The sequence below is a fragment of the Phocoena sinus genome, chromosome 12 (genome assembly GCF_008692025.1).
Source record: "Phocoena sinus isolate mPhoSin1 chromosome 12, mPhoSin1.pri, whole genome shotgun sequence".
Lineage (NCBI taxonomy): Eukaryota > Metazoa > Chordata > Mammalia > Artiodactyla > Phocoenidae > Phocoena > Phocoena sinus.
Genome location: NC_045774.1, coordinates 88,773,102 through 88,794,038, shown reverse-complemented (window position 1 = coordinate 88,794,038; position 20,937 = coordinate 88,773,102). Strand labels below are relative to the sequence as shown.

Below are 20,937 nucleotides of genomic sequence, written 5' to 3'. Positions count from 1 at the left end.
AGAAAACAATCTTACGGTTACCATTGGGAAGGGGGGGAAGGATAAATGGGAGACTGGGATTGACATATACACACTACTATATATATAATAAGTAAATAAAAAGGACCTACTGTATAGCACAGGACACCATACTCAATACTCTGTAATGGCCTATATAGGAAAATGATCTTAAAAAAAAAGTGGATATATGTATTTGTATAACAGATTCACTTTGCTGTACACTGAAAACTAACAGAAAGTTGTAAATCAAGTATACTCCATAGATAAATAAATAAGTTAATAAGAAGAGTGGTATATAACAATTCCTTTCTTTTTTTCTTTGTTTTTTTTTTTTTGCAGTACGCAGGCCTCTCACTGCTGTGGCCTCTCCCATTGTGGAGCACAGGCTCCGGACGCACAGGCTCAGTGGCCATGGCTCACGGGCCCAGCCACTCTGCGGCATGTGGGATCCTCCCGGACTGGGGCACGAACCCACATCCCCTGAATTGGCAGGTGGACTCTCAAACACTGCACCACCAGGGAAGCCCCAAAATTCCCTTTCCTTTGTGGGGGCGGGGTGGGAGTACACGGGCCTCTCACTGTCGTGGCCGCTCCCATTGCGGAGCACAGGCTCTGGACGTGCAGGCTCAGAGACCATGGTTCACAGGCCCAGCTGCTCCGTGGCATGTGGGATCTTCCTGGACCGGGGTACGAACCTGTGTCCCCCACATCGGCAGGCGGACTCTCAACTACTGCGCCACCAGGGAAGCCCAACAATTCCCTTTTTTTAACCACAATTTAAATGGTGAACCTTTTTTTCCTTTTTCTTTTTTTTGGTTTGGTTTTGTTTTCTTCTATTTTTCTCATATTACCTCCTGCAGAAAAGCATACAATTCATTAACTTTCTGGGCATAAGGTCAAACTGACCATCATCAATACGGAATTATTAGTGTCACAAATCTCTCTAATACAGTTAAATTGTCTAATTTTCCCTTCCTCTTTTCTTCTGGTTCCAAGAAACACTGAATCTCACATTACTATGTTCTGATACATATATGCTCCTCTTCAGCTCTTTTGAACTTCATAGTCATGTCAAGCGACTATATATATATATATATATATATATATATATATATATATACTTTATATACGTTAACCAATTTAAGACTATTTCTACTTCATGTTAAGGAAAGAGATCTGGTTATATCTCTGTATTTATCTATTCTGGTGCATATTCTCAAAGATATTTAAAGATGCACAAAGAATTTACACATCTGTGATTTGAGATTAAAACTAATTTTCAAGTTTGAAATGGCACAGTCATCCTACAAAAACTTATCACGCACATATTAACTTCTGCAACAGTCTTTATAACTTATAGGAATTTCTTTATGGAAATATAAATTAAGCTATGATTTTTAAACTTTGAGATTCCAACTTCAATGATATTGTTTTGTACAAGTGGTTTTCTGAGAAATACTTGTTGAATTAAATTATATAATAATTAGGTTTACCATAAAATTCATGTTTTCCCCAGTTCTAATATTATTTTTTTTAATTAACTGAATATTTGCCTGCAAAATATAGCAGTCACCAAAGTTCATAATTTTATGAGAACAAACTATTAATATTCTTTAATACTTACCAGATTTAGTACTTATTAGATTCAATGAGAGTGATCTTATTTTATACAGATATTAATAAACTAAAGTGATGTTAATTGTGTCTCCAAGTGGAATAAACATTCACATATTTAAATCTTGATGAAATAGAGCAAACTCTATGTGCATTTTATAGAATCATAACTCTCATATGGAATAAACATGCCTTCTCTGTCACTAATTTAAATTTTCTAACACAAAAACTTCAGTTTTCTTTGGATTTTTACCAACACATTTGGTGTGTTTGACATTGCTTTGTGTTTAAAATAACCTAGATTTATCTTTTAAAAAGTAATGATATGATTATGTATTATTGCCAGAAACTTTGAAAGGTAAACTACAATAAATATGCTCAATGTTTAATAATAGAGTTTTACTTATTTACCTGTGGAATGACAAAGAAAAGTATATATCATAACAACACTAAACAGAGAAGAAAATGCAATGCATTATGTTTAAATTCAATTACAAAGGTTATGTAAATTTTAATGTAATTCTACTTTAATGTTTTATTATGATGTGTATTTAGTAAATTTATATTTTAGGGTGATTTATTAATAATGTTTGGAAAATATGTAATGAAGTGTTAAAGACTTAGCAGTTCACTTCATTTGGAGAAAAATTGTTTAATGTATAATATAACAAATATCCCAAGGAAATTAGAAATTCTGGTGATTGTCTATAAGCACAGGCAGAGAAAAATATTTAGTGGTTATTATAAGTGTTGTGATTGTTCACAGGGTCATCAAAAGGAGTCAATTTTATTTTGTGAAATAAAATTGAAAATAAATGTTAAGAAAATATATCTTACATTTTAATATAGCAAAACATCTACTAATTTGATTAATAAAATATATATTTAATGTAAAATTATATTGTATTAAAACATTTCATGTATAGCAATCAAAACCATCAAATTTAAAAAACTGAGTCTCTTCACGTTCTTAAGCCATGTGCTAAAATATCAAATATAATGTCCATACAGTAGGCTTCCTAAGGAAAGTCGGTCCTGCTTATTATCCAATCCCTTGCAATATTTGATAAAGCAAAATAACGTAATTTATTTTTCTCATAAATGGATTTTTCTTATTAATTTATTTTTTGATTCTTGATCAAAGGTTTTTTTTTTTTTTGGAGTGAGATAATTAAAAACAGTTTAAATTTAAAGTATTACATGGCTCAGCTAATATTTTTGAAAACATAATATCTATGTACTGGAAAATCATCTAACTGTGGCTGTTAAAATACAGATATTTCATTCCAAGTTATAAATCAAATTAACTTGCAGCAAATGTGATTGATGATTGTTGAAAAAGGGTTATTGTTGAATAAATACCCTTACCCTGTAAACTTCACAAGTTACCTAACATCTCTGAGCTTTCAACCCTGATTTTTTCTATCCAAGCATATAGAGAAGTATCAAATATCCTTCCTCAAGGATAATACAAATGGACTCAGGAAGTCTTACTAATCTCAGATGTTTCACTTAACAGTACGTTATGGATGCTGAGGTCCTATAATTAATAATTCACTAGTTTTTACTGATGTTATTGATTTTTTTGTAAAAGGAAAGATACTAATGTGAGGAATTAAACGTTGTTTACCAACCTTTTAACATAATACAGTCAGTATTGATATGAATTAATTATGCTCACTTCATGGAAGAAAGTGTAATGATACTTAGGTGAATGAGAAGGGAAAGAATGTGAAATACTTCAAGAATAAGGAGGTTATGACCAAGGAGAGTTGGATTTGGAAAAAAACATCAGAGTAAAGGGACATTTGCAGCTAGAGGGTGGGAAGTCATGTAGGATGGAGGGGGCTCTACAATGCCAGAGGCAGAGAACTCCAAAGGAAAAAATGCTTGCAATAGGATTTCACATATTAAAAAACAAAACTAAGTAACTTTGTATCTAACTGCTTTGCTATAAATTATCTGCTATATTCTTTACAATCTACATGGTGCCAGAGAAATAAGTTATGTATATTGTCTTTACTTCTTTCTATAGTCCCCTGCTGTGTGATTCTAATCTGTATTTTAGTGTAATTTCAACATAGCTTTTATGTTTTAATAAAACTTGAACACATTAAAATGCTATTAAACTGTTACACATGGTTAATAATACTTATGGACTTCTGAAAGTAGCTATTATTAAACTGAACAAAGTCATTAATGTCTTTAAACTTTGCACCAAGATGTAAAGTACAAAACAGACGTCTAACTGCATCTAGAGAATAGTAATGATATCTGATTATGTATGTTTCTTTTTTTACCATATATTTTTTACTGTATCTTTTATATTTTGTATTTTAAATTAAAAAGTACTTTAATAAAAATAAAAGAGTAATGCATTGGATTCTAGTATGTACTTTCCTAGTAATCGTGACTGTAGGCAGTTGACAGAATATAAACCTCAGGCCTTTGTGTCTTCATCTATCTCTATAATCTTCTTCAGCCCTAAAATTCAATAAGTAAATAAGAAACATCCATTTTCATTTAAGACTAGAAATGCAATCTTAAGATATTGTATTTCCTGAATAAAAATATATTTTCATTTATTTTAGATAACAAATATAGTGTGTGAATTGCAAAATTTTTTTTAAATGTCATCAGTTGTCAATCACGTTTTTCTCTATTTTAAACATTTATGTTGTTAATTTGATATCTTTTCATTGGGCAATATAAATTTGCTCACTGAAGAGTCTGAACTGCCTAACACGTATATTAGTAAAAATAAGTTTTGATGTTTGAAATGCCCTTTCATTTCTCCAGAAATGATCTCCGAAGTATGGATATAGAATTTACTTGAACATTTAATATTACTACACACCTAACAGCCCAGTAATGGTTTATCTAAAACTAATGTTAACTTATTTTGCTTGAAATGGTTAACTTACTTATGTCAGTATTCAAAGCACTATCACCTATATTATTTGTTCACAGTAATGAGGAAACTAGCTATATATCACTGGCTTATTCATTTTACTGTCTTCAGGTTTAAGTAATCCTTTTTCTTTTTTCATTCTTTTATTTTCTATTGAAAGACTGTCTATGCCTTTCAGAATTTAACTACTATACTACTTCAGGAAGATGAATTAATACTAGCTACTCATTATACATCATTGTTGCAATTACAAAATAATCTAAAATAATCAAATGTCTTCATGAGAAAAATCAGTGATGAACACACTAGAAATCTGACACACCTTGGACCTGGAGAAGCCCAATAATTAAAATCAGAATAGTAACGTGGAGATGTTTAAATGCACACTTCATGCTCAGCAATTTCACCCTAGGTCTAAGCAGCCATGGCACATGTAGTGGAATAGGCTCCCTCAGGTGCACCTCTGTTCAGAGCTTCCTCTCCAGGCCTTAACTGGTCAGGCTTCTCACTTACAACTGTCTGGTAGACACAGGAGTGATTCAAGGAAGAAGAATCTGGCCACTATAGTTGGGATATGAAAGTGGCCTTATGAGACATCTGGATAACAGCAATAAAGCAGGCATACAAATGTTAGTAACTGAGACTCTGAATCAACTTAAAAAATTCTGTAATGATGACTGAAAAATTGAACACTTGAAATAAATTACTTTATAAACAGAAAATAATAATATGGTTTGTTAAGTGGGCATTACATTTACAATGGAATAAAATACCTATTTAAGAGTTCACATGCACTGAAAAGTAGAAGAAAATAAATAATATTCTCATAAGAAAAAAATTCAGAAAGACAGATAAGAGGTTGAGAAGTAAATATTAGAATTGAACAGAAATTTTTAAAAAGGATACAAAAAAGAGTGAAATGCATGAAAACCAGTTTTAAATTTGTGATTTGCAATATGTAACCAATATTAGTACCTGAAGAAGAATTAGTGAACCAGTATTAATGCACAAAAGAATAATAGAAGAATAATACAAGAAAACTTTCCAGACATGAATAAATGAAAAATATATAACATGGCATATTCCAATTAAATGCTTAAACATCAAAGATAAAAGGGAAAGGGATTAAATTTTAAGTTCTCAACTTGCCAGTCATTGGGACAAATATTTCACAAATCTTTTTTAATTAAAGAAGTTAAAAACCATGTCAGCTTCCAAGAAGGAAATGAATCAATTACATTCATAAAACATAATATTATTGAAAGTAGGCCATTCTCTGCTGTATTTTCTGCAGTGACAGAGATGAAAGCAAAATAAAGCACCAAATGCATAATCCTCAGTCAACATAAGCTCTAAGAAGTGTGAACTTCACCAATTTCTAATTCATATGTGAAGCCAAAATCATAAGATATTTTAGGTCGACATTTTCAGATTTTCCAGGAAATTTGAAATGGCAATACACTCTTTTTTTCAGATGTAATTACACACATGGATTTCAATTGGAAGAAAATTTGTTCTCCTAAAATCACTAGGGAACCAATCGTATAGAATATTCTACAGATCATTGAGGGCTGAAATATTTTAATAAGGAACTTTACATCAAAAAAAGACTTCATGGACTTCCCTGGTGGCGCAGTGGTTGAGAGTCTGCCTGCCGATGCAGGGGACATGGGTTGGTGCCCCAGTCCGGGAAGATCCCACATGCCATGGAGCGGCTGGGCCTGTGAGCCATGGCCGCTGAGCCTGCGCATCCGGAGCCTGTGCTCCGCAACGGGAGAGGCCACAGCAGTGAGAGGCCTGCGTACCACAAAAAAAATCAAAAACAAAAGCAAAACAAAACAAAGCAAAAAAGACTTCATGATAAATATTCTTAAAGTGAAAATTTATAGGTTTGGATAACTATTTTCCCAATTAAAATCAAACAAAATCTTGTGAGCTGATTAACAAATAAACCAGCAGTCAGAACCAAGACGTTAACTCTGATTTACATAAACGTTGAAGGAAAATGAGCATAGAGAAGACAAAAAAATATATATAGTTGATCACATTTTTAAGAGTAAGAGTCTTTAAATTCAACTTGAAGAATGCAAAATAGAGATAAAAACAATAAATTTGATATATTATTAAAGTAAAAAAATCATTATTTTATTATGGTTTAAATAACTATATCAAAAGCTAATTCTTAACCCACATACAAATCTGATGACTTAACATTCAAAACTCTCCTTCCCATAGTGTATGAGTTTTCTTTTGTAAAGAGACTGTCTGAAGACTGTGCTAACCTGGAACCACCTCCGATGGCTCCACCCAGTCACTGTGCAAGTCCCCTAGAATCTGCACCTCCCCAGGCACTTACCTTTCACAGACTTTCAGGAGATTACACGCAGCTTGAATCAGCAGTGAAAATTTTGAAAACAGAGGACTCTTTTAAATGTATTTGAATAACAGTGTAGCAATAATGAATGCTGACACTTGCCCCTGGGAATGCCCAGGAGAAGAAGCAAGTGTCTTCATTCCAAATTCTGTCAGCTTCACACCTTAAGCAAGTCAGCCTAACTAGCCATGGATAATATCCCCCGAAAGGAACAATGATAGAGTAGCTTTTATACAGCTTGATTTAACAAATACTACTCATGTTGTAAAAACATACATTTTTAGCTTTAGGTTCACTTATTTCTAATTTTTCAATTTACCATAATGGGTTTCCATGAATGGAATCTTGATTTGTAACATTATATTTACTGAGGATAAATGGTCAATGTACTGTTGCTGACTTAATCCAGGTGCTGATTAGGTTATAACCTGGAGGGAGCTTGCTGTGGCCAAGTGATCATTTGTATAATTTCATGAAATTATACCTTGATATTAGAAATATGTTTACTTTCTATACTTTATAAACCGCCAGAGTAAAATAAGCAAAATACAAGCTCAAAAATACAAAATACGAGGTAACGCACACACACACACAGGCACACACACATTAGTAATGAAAATGGCACATCAGGCAATATGTAACAAAGAAAATCTGTGTCATAGTAGTAAATACTGTGTGCATATGTTAAAAGAAAGATAATAATCTTAGGTTTATGTGAAATTAACATCTATGTGTGCCTTGTTAGAAATATAGCCCAAATAAAATGATACAGCAGGGTTTAAAATAAATAAAAGGCCAAGAACACAGCGTAGATATTGAACAAAAAAATATGGAAGTGGCAGTATTGAATATAAGGCAGATTATATTAATAACTTAAAGAGAAATAACTGATAAAATATAGAAATAATAGTAAACTTTACTATTGAATATTTATGTTGCAAAATACACATGGTCAACCTTTCAGTAATTTAAGATATTTTGACAGAGACACAGTTGCTCACAGTTTTTAACTTAACCTCAACTTCTCACAAGTCAGACTGACAGAAGAAAAGAGGTAAAGTGAGGGTGATTTTACATACCTGGGTTCAATTAATATTTTACAAATTGAAAAGATAATGACTAAATTCTCAAATGACCAACCAATTATATATATTATATAATCATAAATAACAAAGATAATGAAAATTCATCTAGGAATTTTAAAAAGATATCTTAAATAATAATTGGTTTAAAACAGATTAATTTGTTTTTATATATCTAAAATAAAAAATATATAATTGTTAAGATCTTAGAAGGTAAATGAATCTCTGGTTAAGAAACATGCTATAAATATGAACTATTTGTAAATCAGTCATATGGTGTAATATTTAAGAAAGGGAATAAGAACCCAATTCTGGGAAAGAGAGGAGATATGAAAGTTACAAAATAAGGGTTGATTAAATTTGGGAGTTTGACTTGGGGTTGATATGAATACATGGTATTTGGTAAAATATACAAGCAATGCTTTTTTTTAGAATTGATTTCAAATTTGGGATTACATTTCTAAAGACAAAAGCTTACTTAAAACTTAGTTTCTGCATTTCAGAGTGCATTATTAGAGGGATGTTTACAAGCTTTCATAAATACATATGTAGTTGTTTGTGGATAAATACTGACCTGCAATAAAAAGTGTGTCCAGGTCCATCAACACATATCCCTCCATTAAGGCAGAGGACCACATTCAGATCATGCTCAGTACAACTGCTAACATTTACTTCACAATATGTACCATTTGGGCAAATGCAAGTAAAGCCATGGGCTGCCTTCTGACGGAAGCCTTCATTCATACAAGGGATGGATGTGCAGTCCTAAATTATGAAATAGAGAATCAAATTTGATTATTAGTGTTAAGACTAGAAATCTTATTAAAATTATATTTTTGTTTAAATATTTTTAAGAAACCGATATGCAAGCTTATCAGGTATTCCCTTCCTCTAAAAACAGAAATATTTATTTCTAGTAATAGATGTTTAACTTTTATCACCAGAAATACTTTTCAAATGTTTCATTGTGGATTTCTCAGAAAAAAATAAACCTTATTAGACTTTATTAAATTATGTGTTATGTGCATAATACCAGGATTTCACTGACACTTAGTATCCACCATACAACCCCATTTGCCTGGCATAGCTCCAGTTTAACTCTGCTGTCTTTGGGTAATGATTAATAGTGTCTCATTAACTTTCAAAGGAATCTTGGGTTTGATTATATAATTAGAACAGACAATTCACTATTGATGTCCCTCTAAAACAAAGCATCTATAATATCTGAGTTTTTATTCCATTTACAATCTTTTTTCATCAATATTATTCATCAATATTAACAGGTATATATTTTTTCAGCTTTATTGAGGTATAATTGATCAAAAAACTGTAATATATTTAAAGTGTACAGTGTGATGATTTGATATACATAACCATTTTGAAAAGATTCGAAGTTATGGAGTTTATTAACACTATGGAGTAATTAACATATCCATCACCTTACATATTAACTTTTTTGTTGGGGGTGGAGTTAGTGAAACACAAGTTTTTCTTTTACAAATTTTAATTATACAGCACAGAATTATCAATTATATTCACCATGTTATATATCAGATTCCTAGAACTTATTCAACTTATAACTGAAAGTTTGTACCATTTTTCAGCCTCTTCCTATTTTTCCCACTCCCCTACCCCAAGACCCTAACCCTCCAGGGCTCTGGCAACCACCATTCTACTCTCTGTTTCTATGAGCTCAACTTTTTAATTGAAATTTTTTTAGAATCCACATATAAGTGATATCATGTACATCTATCTTTCAGTCTGGCTTATTTCGCTTAGCCAAATGTCCTCCAGTTTCATCAGTGTTGTCACAAATGACAGGATTTCCTTCTCTTTTTAAGGCTGAATATTATTCCACTGTATATATGGACACCATATTTTCTTTATCCAATCATCTATTCATGGACACTTAACATTGTTTTCATACCTTGCCTATTGTGCCTAATGCTGCAACAAACATGGGAGTGCAGATATCTCTTCAAATAACAGTTTCATTTCCTTTGAATATTTACCCAGATTTCGATTGCTGGATCATATGGTAGTTCTATTTGAAGTTCTTGAAAAACCTCCATACTGTTTTTCAAAGTGGCTGTGCCAGTTTACGTTCCCACCAAGAGTACACAAGGGTTTCCTTTTCTCTACATCCTTGCTGCATTTGTTATCTTCTCTTTTTGATAATAGACATACTAACAGGTGTGAGGCAATAGCTCATTGTAGTTTTGGCTTGCATTTCTGTGATGATTAGTGATGTTGAGCACATTTTAATATACCTGTTAGCCATTTGTATGGCTTCTTTGGAGAAATGCCTAATACATTTTTTGCCCATATTTAATTGAGTTATTGGGTTTCTTTTTTTTTTTTTTTTGCTATTGCATTATATGATTTTCTTATATATTTTGGATATTAATCCTTTATCCAGTATGTGGTTTACAAACATATTCTCCCATTCTATAGGTTGCCTTTTCATTTCGCTGATGGTTTCCTTTGCTGTGCAGAAGCATTTTAGTTTGATGTCATCCCATTTATTTATTTTTGCTTTTGTTGCCTTTGTATCAAAATTTTAAAAAAATGATTGTCAAGACCAACGTCAAGGAGCTTACCCACTATGTCTTCCAGGAGTTCTACAGTTTTAGGTCTTATGTTCAAGTCTTTAATCCATTTTGAGTTGATTGTTGTGATGGTGTAAGATAGGGATCCAGCATCATTATTTTGCCTATGGCTATCCAGATTTTCCAATCCCATTTATTGAAGAGACTATCCTTTCTGCATTGTATATTCTTGGCTTCTTTGCCAAAAATTAATTGAATATATTTGTGTGGATTTATTTCTTGGATTTCTATTCTGTTCTATTGGTTTATGTGCTAGTTTTTATGTCAATACCATACTGTTTTGATTACTATACCTTTGTAATATAGTTTGAAATCAGGAAGTGTGATGCTTCCAGCTTTGTTCTCTCTACTCAAGATTGCTTTGTCTATTTGGGGTCTTTTGTGGTTCCATATGGATATTAGGATTATTTGTTCTATTTCTCTGAAAAATGCCTTGGGCATTTTGATAAGTGTTGCATAGAATCTGTAGATTGCTTTGGGTGATATGAACATTTTAGCAATACCAATTCTTCCAATCCATAAACAGGGAATATCTTTCCATTTTTTTGTGTGTCTTCAATTTCTTGCATCAACATTTTACAGTTTTCAGTGTACAGATCTTTCATCAACTTGGTTAAATTTATTCCTAAGTATATTATTCTTTTTGATTCTATTGTAAATGGGATTGTTTTCTTAGTTTCTCTTCTAATACTTTGTAGCTAGTGTATAGAAGCACACTTTTTAAATATTTTGTCTATTTTAAGATGTTAACAAATTAACTTTGAATGCATATAAAAGTTCTATAGTTTTACACTTAAAATTTTGGAATATTGGGACTTCCCTGGTGGCGCAGTGGTTGAGAGTCTGCCTGCTGATGCAGGGGACATGGGTTCATGCCCCGGTCCAGGAATATCCCACATGCCATGGAGTGGCTGGACCCGTGAGCCATGGCCGCTGAGCCTGCGCGTCCGGAGCCTATGCTCTGCAGCGGGAGAGGCCACAACAGTGAGAAGTCCGTGTACCACACACACACACACAAAAATTGGAATACTAATTGTGGTGTCCAAACCAATCACTCCTCAGGGAGAAGCTGGGAGTTAGGGGTCCCCTCGTTTTGTATGTTGTTATGCCAGGTCTGGGGTTTATGGTGAGGGTGTATCTCAGCCTTTTCTATCCATTTCAACGTGTATATTTTCTCAGTTACCGACGTGTAGTAGTTATCCAGCTAGTTTCTGGATTTCTCTGAGGAAGAATTGTTCTGTGCATAGCTGTGCATCTGTGGCAGGAGCAAAATGCAGAGCCTCATATATTGCCATCTTGATCCAGAAGTCTTAACTTGCATGAAATCATAATCTTTTAATTATCCAGTATTCCTATGCATGTATCCAAATTTATGTCCAGTATTTCTGATGCCTATCATCCCAGAAGAAGAGAGGTGTCATGGAGTCAGAGGAACCTGGTTGATGTCTGTCTCTTCCTTTTCAATCTTTGGCATATTTGTATACTTCTCCTACTTTTACACAATCAACAAAGGTATTCAATTTATTGTAGCTTCGTTTATGCATGAAATGGCAATAATCTCACTTAACTCATAAAAATTCCTATGATAATTAAATAAAATAATGACTATAAAGCAATTAGCCCTCTTCCTGGGACATAATAACTGCTCAGTAAATAGTATGTTCTTTCTTTTACAGTCTGAAGGTCAAAGGCCTTGTCAACCTCTATTTCAGTCATTTGGAACTTGCTTAGGATAGAAAGTGAGTTTTCCAGTATAGTTAATGTCTACTAAATCATACTATATACTTCTTAAGTTCATATTTTAGATATTATATACTTGCTGGTGTTCTAGAAAGCACAGAACATGTTGCCTTGAACATTATATGACACCTGCTTACAATGTAATGATAACTCTGAAAAGATTTGCACCTATAATTCTGAGAAATAATTTATAGAACTTTATGACATCATTAGTAAAACTTTAAAAATGTATTCTGAATATGTTGTCCACACAGAATTTGTTAGTGAATATATACAAATATGATTCATTTGCACTGTGGGTTCTCAAGTTAGTACATCTTCAAAGGTAATTACCTATACAAACATGAGATAGTTTTTTTAACATTTTACCCTGAAAAGTAATATTTTCTAGAACTATCATTAGTTGACACTAATGCTTCTAAACATTTAGTGACTTTTAAGAAGTGTTAACATAACAATAAAAGCTCAAACTGACAAGGCTAATGTGGGAGCCCTTGCATTCATATCATGCATCAAATGGAAAATTAAAGGTTTGTCAAAATCACCAGAGTTTAATTAGTGTCATTTTCAATAAGAAATTGGCTGTGCACTTGAGTATAAACCTCAAGTTATGCTTGCAACCCAGATGGTGATCCTTTACATTCGCCTAAGTGATAGAGTTAAATGTATGTTTTTTTTTAATAAATGAATACCATTCTGGTATTCTACTTTTGCTGAAGATGTGAACTCTGACAACCAAAGGCACTTAGACTTGTGGCAGGTACTGCAGTTATTTTTACGGATGTAGGATTCCACAGGGAATGGCGTGGAAACCTGTTTGCCTCTTAGTCCTAAGGCGAGGTATATTTAGAATGATTTATTAGAAAGCATTACATAAACTAATTGAATTATATTTCCAATGGGAAGAAAAAGATAGTTTTTAGACTGCCAAAAGTTCTGTCTCTAGGGTTTACAAGAATCTTTTACTAAATTAATTAGAAGGCTTAATGGGAAATACAAAAGCAATTTCTTTTTAGAAAAATCAAATTATCATTTAAAGTTCTTGATATTTCCTCTTTCAAAAATTAAGGAAGATGCCTTTCCCTTTGTTCATCATTATTTATGTTACTTTGCTATACTCTAATATAATAAAGTGCTTCCCAAGAAGAATTCACTAAAATTTAATTCAGAAAATGACAGAAAGAAAAGGCTGGTATGTTTAGAGAAAGAGGAGGAAGCTGGGAGTAATGTTGCAGACCAGGGCAATCTAGACAATTGAGCTAGACCCCAACATTCACTCAACTTGTATTCAAAACACCAAGTCAGGAAATGTACAAGACTGTAAGAATAACAGAGCAATGATGTATTCACTGTGGACTGCTTAGACTAATAAATATGCAAGTTAGCTCTCTGACAGTTGTGTTGTATCCTGAGGTATATATATATATATATATATATATATATATATATATATATTTACAGTTTAGATCCAAGACTTTGTCCTGAGATCTCTGAACTTCCCTGAAGTATAGAAAGTTACTATCTGAGATCATTTTTATCATAGCATTTGTCTCATCGAATCATATGTTTTCTTTTTAACTGCTGTTTTAATATTTTCTTCAAATAAGATCTTAGAGAAATGAAACATGTTAAAGTAAACATGGAACTGTCTATTTGAAGAGTGGAAACAGGATATGGTTCCCATTAGAGCCCTACCTTATCCACTGCAAAGACCTATTAAATTTCATAGAATTTCTTGAACTTTGTCTAGCTCTGAATAAAACTTACCAATATAGTGTACTCTTTCTAAAACTTAAATTGTATGTGAATACTCTGGATAGCTTGTTAAATTTTAGATTCAAACTCTTTGGGATGGGGCCTGTGTTTCTCCATTTCTAACAAATCCCCAGGTGATCCTGATGCTGCTAGTTCATGAACCAAACATTGGTAACAAGAATCTAGTCCAACAATTTTAATTTACTCACAAGGATGAGGACAAGTCAATGGGTGTTAGAGTGACTTCACCAAGGTCTTATAGCAAGAGGACAACAGAATAAAATCACATAGACACTAACTGCCCTGAATTCCAACTTAAGGCTCATTGTACCACCAAGTCTTTGATTTTTCTCTCAAAGAGATTCCTTGGCTGTGGAAGTGTACATATAATAATGCATATGATAAAGACTTAATATCCCTAATGTTTACTTCCAATATAATTTTTATTTACTGTTTTCTTTCTCAAAACTTACATGATTGAATATGGGTCTACAGTAGTTAATAGGGAAAAGATTTTGTTTGATTCCCAATTTAATCAGACATAGAATGTTTTGTTGAAAAGAAAATACACTCTTTAACTGTTATTTCAACAAATCAAACAAGATTATGAAATATAAAAATTGGGATTGTTTCAGTAAATATTAATTTTTATTTCTTCATTGAAAATGTGTCTGACAGTACTTCCAGGAAACAGGGCCACTGAAATACAGGAAAACAAAACCATTGTCTTAGAAACTTCCTGAAAAGGCACAAATGAATCAATATAGGAAAGAAAAGTACATCAGGGCTAAAACTAGATATGATGCCAAATTCATGAAACACGTGAAGATTTCTTAAAGGTAATGTAAAGTTCCAAACCCATTAAAAAAGCTAACACTTAATACCACTCCTATTTCCTAAGGTAAAGAAAAGAATGCTGCAAAAGAAATCTAAATTGTATATTAATAATCATGATAGTATATTGTACTCTAACTTGGCAAAATGAGGGGTCAAGCATGAACACGTCCAAAAGACTGAGAGTTCTGTGATTCAACATTGCTAAGGACTCTGTAACACTGCATAGAATGTGGGTTTGGTGTTGGTGGTCAAGAGGGGCTGGGAAAGGAAGGGTAGCCCCCTTCCCTACTTGTTTTGCTCTTCTGATTTAGAAAGGCTCACTCTTGCGTGAGTAGTGATGGAAGTCTGTCCTTATACTGGCGATTAAAAGTTTATGGCCCATGGCAAATAATGGAATAGATAGAGAAAATATGTAGGAAAAATATGTAGGAGATTCCTAATAAACACACAAATATAGTGGGAAAGAAATAGGCTGTGAAGCCAAAAGGAAATATACCCACAAAAATACAAATTTGCATGAAGAGAATTTTCAAAGGACAAATGATTATTTCCTACCATGAAATAAAGTATGAAAAAAAATTCAAAATTCTACATCTAAAACACATAATTTTTAAGGGCAATAACCTTAAGATATCTTAATTCTTCATCAAGAGGGTACTGGTTAAATAAATATGAAGCCTCCATACAATGGAATATTAATAAGAATAAAGTAGAACTATATATATTAATGGAGAATAATCTGCAATGATAAAGTGAAACTGTGTGTGACAAATATTACCATTTATGATATGTCCTTATTTAAACATGCGTTTTCAATCAAAGGAGATAAATATTCCCTACAATGACATTTGGGAAATAGATGAGCATTTGGTGGGAGATCCCAACTCAAATCTTATGCTGAAAATCATACTGATGGACCAATCTCTTAATTGTGAATAAAAAGATGAGACAAATACTAGAAGAACTCAAGTAAGTCCCTATTAAACGTGTCACAAATCATCCAACCTTTGGAAAAAGTATCAGTACACTTGGATACACAAAAAGAAAGCCTTTGAATGTCAAGATCCACTATATAGGGCTTCCCTGGTGGCGCAGTGGTTGAGAGTCCACCTGTTGATGCAGGGGACACGGGTTCGTGCCCCAGTCCGGGAAGATCCCACATGCCATGGAGCAGCTGGGCCCGTGAGCCCTGACCACTAAGCCTGGGCATCCGGAGCCTGTGCTCCACAACAGGAGAGGCCACAACAGTGAGAGGCCCGCTTATCGCAAAAAAAACAAAACAAAACAAAAAAAACACTATATTGTAATTAAATATTAACAAAAAAATGAGAAAATGTACATAATGTATATGATAGACAAAAGGTAAAATTCTTACTATATAAAAAGCCCCATATAAATTTCAGCTTACACTTGAGGAAATACAGATACACACACACATTTAGTTCTTTTCTTTGTTCATTTCCTTTTTGTTTAGAAAACTTCCTTTAGTCCTACACATGATTAGTTCTTAGTTTTTCTTCATCTGACAATGTATTACTCTTTTTATTCTAGAATCTTTTTTTTTAACATTTTAGTACTTAACACACATAATTTTATATTCAAAACAAAACACTTCTCCCTTAGAGTATTTATCCTTCTCAGTCCCAACAAAGTAGAAAAGAAAATACCTGATTTCCGTATTACTCTATTCTCTTTTCTGTGTACTCAGAGTTGAACTACATGTTTCACTAGCCATGGCATCCATTCCATACCCAATCATGCATTTGCTTTACTCTAGCATTAATTCTAACATTTTTAAGCTTGCTTCAAATTATCAGGTTGGCAACAAAAACTTTTCCTTGTGTTTTGCCCTCTGAAACCCTAACATAAACTTTGCTTTTACACTTTCCCAGGAGCTTCAGATACATATTGATGTGAGAGTTCTCTTCAATCAGTACTGCCTGTGTTTCACCACTGCTCTTGTCTCTTTGGACTAGAAATACAGACTCAAACATCAATCCATGAATGCCCTTCAGAAGCTGTTATCTGTTTTCCATTTGCACGAAATATCTTTTTCCATGCCCTTACTTTCAGTCTGTATATGTCTGTAGGTCTGAAGTGGGTCTCTTGTAGACAGTAAATATATGGGTCTTGTTTTTGTATCCATTCAGCTAATCTGTGTCTTTTGGTGGGATCATTTAGTCCATTTACATTTAAGGTAATTATCAATATGTATGTTCCTATTCTCATTTTCTTAATTGTTTTGGGTTTGCTATTGTAGGTCTTTTCCTTCTCTTGTGTTTCATGCCTAGAGAAGTTCCTTTAGCAGTTGTTTGTAAAGCTGGTTTGGTGGTGCTGAACTCTCAGCTTTGCTTGTCTGTAAAGGTTTTAATTTCTCCATCAAATCTGAATGAGATCCTTGCTGGTTAGAGTAATCTTGGTTGCAGGTTTTTCTCCTTCATCACTTTCAGTATGTCCTGCCAGTCCCTTCTGGCTTGCAGAGTTTCTGCTGAAAGATCAGCTGTTAAACTTATGGGGATTCCCTTGTGTGTTGTTGTTTTTCCCTTGCTGCTGTTAATATGTTTTCTTTTATTTAATTCTTGATAGTTTTATTAATATATGTCTTGGCATGTTTCTCCTTGCATTTATCTTGTATGGGACTCTCTGTGCTTCCTGGAATTGATTAACTGTTTCCTTTCCCATATTAAGGAAGTTTTCAACTATAATCTCTTCAAATATTTTCTCAGTCCCTCTCTTTTGCTCTCTTCTTCTGCGATCCATATAATTCGAATGTTGGTGCCTTTAATATTGTCCCAGAAGTCTCTGAGAGTGTCTTCTATTCTTTTCATTCTTTTTTCTTTATTCTGCTCTGCAGTAGTTATTTCCACTATTTTATCTTCCAGGTCACTTATCCGTTCTTCTGCCTCAGTTATTCTGCTATTGATCCCATCTAGAGTATTTTTAATTTCATTTATTGTGTTGTTCATTGTTGTTTCTTTCATCTTTAGTTCTTCTAGGTCCTTATTAAATGCTTCTTGCATTTTGTCTATTCTATTTCCAAGATTTTGGATCATCTTTACTATCATTATTATGAATTCTTTTTCAGGCAGACTGCCTATTTCCTCTTCATTTGTTAGGTATAAGATAAATGAATACATATGTTCAAAAAAATGTGTTCATAAGTGTTCATAGCAACTATTCACAATAGTGCCATATTGGAAGCAATGCAAATGTGCATCAATTGATGAATGGATAAACAAGATCATGTATTATACAATATAGTCCTTCTCAACAATTAAAATGAATTAATTACTGCTATTCTCAATGACATGGAAGAATCTCTTAGATGAAGCTAGGCATGAAAGTATGCATAATTTATTATTTCATGTATATGAAATTCTAGAAAAAGTAAATCTAGTCTATAGTGATAGAAAGCAGTTCAGGAATTATCTAGGATCAGGGGTGCAGGCTGGATATTGACTGGGAAGGGGCACAAGAGTCTTTTAGGATAATAGAATGTTATATATCTTGATTGTGGTAGTGGGTACATGAGTGTATACATGTGTCAAAATTCTTTGATCTGTACATTCCAAATGGTTGCATTTTGTTGTATTTAAATTATACCACAATAAAGTTAATTTAGAAATTAAAAGAAAAAAACAACAAAAAAGAAGCTGTTATCTGGGCATTGCAACATAGAGAAAGTTACAAAAAATAGGTGAGCTAAGTAAGATACATATCTATACCCCTTATCCATATCTCCAGATGGAGCTTGTGAGGCAGGGGGTATATCTGATAATTACTGTATGTTGGTTTTTCATAAATAATAAATTTTTAATATTTACAGAATGAATGACCAAAAGTACATTTGGAATGTACTTACAGTGTTAGTAAAAAGACAGTTAAAAAAACTTTATTGAACTAAATAATTAATATAGATGGCAGGATAAAATTTAAAAAAAAGAAAAACAGAATAAATAGTCCTAAAATTGACCCATATATAGGTATTAGTGTATAAAAAAGTGAGGCATACCAAAACAATCCAGAAATAATAGATACTTTGGTAAAAGTTCTTGGAAAATTGATTATATTTTTGCAAAAAAATTATATTTCTTTTTATCAATTATAACAAAATATTCACAATGGATTAAAGGACTAAAAGTGTTGTTAATCGTAAAATTGTAATAAATAAGAATATAAGAAAATAATTTAAATATTGGTGTATAAAAGGACCTTCTAAAGAGAGAGGCAAAGCATAGTATCATAAAGAAAAAGGTAAAGAAAAATACAAAAATCTCATAACTTTACAAGTTTTGTAAAGAAAGAAGGGTCACACTCTAGGCAAGATTTGTAATTTTGCAGAATCTAGTGGATTTTATCCATAATTTTAAATAGTATATAAAACCCAAAAAAGGCAGACAAGTCAAAAGAAAAATACTGTTAGTCAAAGGCTGTGAGTAAACAAGGCTCACACAAAGAAATACAGGTGGTGAATAATCATATGGAAATGTGTTCAATCTTCATAATAAGCCAGTGAAATATAAATCAAAATAGTGACATGCTACTTTTTCCTCATCAAATTAGTCAACGCTTTAAAAAAATGATTTCATTTGATAGGATCTAGGGAAGCTGGCATGCTCATACTCTCATTAAATAAGTGTGGTTCCTCAACACTTATTTGGAACACTTTGTAGCTACTGAAAAGTTTGAGTCCTGGCTCCATGTATTATAATGAAATGGTCCCTAAGATATACTAGGTGAAACCAAAAGTCACAGAATAAGGAGTATGATGGGTTCAACTTTATGTTAAAATAAAATTATTATGAAAAACCATCTAGAAGCATATAGGTAGAATTAAACAATTGTTCTCATAATACTGGGTGTGTGGGTATGAATATATAGAAATTCATATAAGAAAGAAAATATTTCTTTATTTATATATTTAATTCAGAAGACAAATACCACATTTGCACTACCAAGAGACAGGGTTTTGGAGGTTATCACAGGCAACACATGCAACAGTGCAGACAAGATACATCCTTCCTGCATCTTCTACCGGGAATTTATTAATTACAACATCTCCTTCTCCACATCAAGTGTGGCTTTCACTATCTAGAATCAAATCCACAAAATGTCAATAAATTATTAGGCTTTCAAAAATGTGTCAAAATATGTGCTAGTTGATTTACCTTCATTATCTAATTTAATTCTCACAACAACATAAGAGGTAGTTCCTATGATTTCCCTCATTGAATAGATAAAACATGATTTCAGATTGCAAGTAATTTGTCCTAGAGCACACAGAAGGTAACTAGCAAAATTGCAGTTCAATACTGTTTCTCCCTCCAAAAACATCATTTACTGAGTATCAACCACATTTAATGTGTATCATCATACAATGATCCTGCAGTATAAGAACTGTATTTTACTGATAAAGGAAAGAGACACGAAGGATTTAAATAAAATATCTAGAGTCTCACAATGTCAAAGGCTGTCTTTCGTGCCTGTGCTTCCTTCCTTTACCATGTCATTGTCAGCCAGGAAGGACCTGGAAGAACTTCCCATTATCCAGGAAGGCACATGAGATTCTCATCCACTATGAATGGTCTTAAACTTCAGGTAACCAAAACTCCTCTGCAGATGACACATTCCACATAAAATAGCATGTGTCAATCATGCCAGGTCTTATGCCTGAAGATCAGAAGACAGATTCTGAGAGCATTGCTGGTGTCAAGGTTCTCTATGTGTACCCATCTCTTGGTACATCCATCCAGTACTTATTTTTCTCCTTCCTGTGTATGGATCCATTTAATCTCCTCATCCTTACACATCCACAGACACCTGTGTGTCCTAAGATCAGAGAGGGGGAGGCAGATGGCAAATCATAAGCCTTCTGAGCTCTTTGGATAATGGTCACTTCCAGGATTTAGTTGATTGAGGACTCCATATTGCAGAAGTTTACGATACCAATAGATGGGGCAGGGGGAGGTGAAAGAGCTATGATTTTTAGTTTTGTTTGGAGTCAGCAAAGATTCC

At 33.0% G+C, this 20,937-nt stretch overlaps 1 protein-coding gene across 1 annotated transcript in view; it reads right to left on the bottom strand.

The window, feature by feature from the left end:
- Window positions 1-20,937, bottom strand: part of EYS (eyes shut homolog) — a 1,696,347-nt gene that overhangs the window by 1,074,447 nt on the left and 600,963 nt on the right. Inside the window, 1 exon segment of the mRNA XM_032651890.1 lies at window positions 8,556-8,746. Within this exon segment, the coding sequence (XP_032507781.1) occupies window positions 8,556-8,746 (191 nt within the window).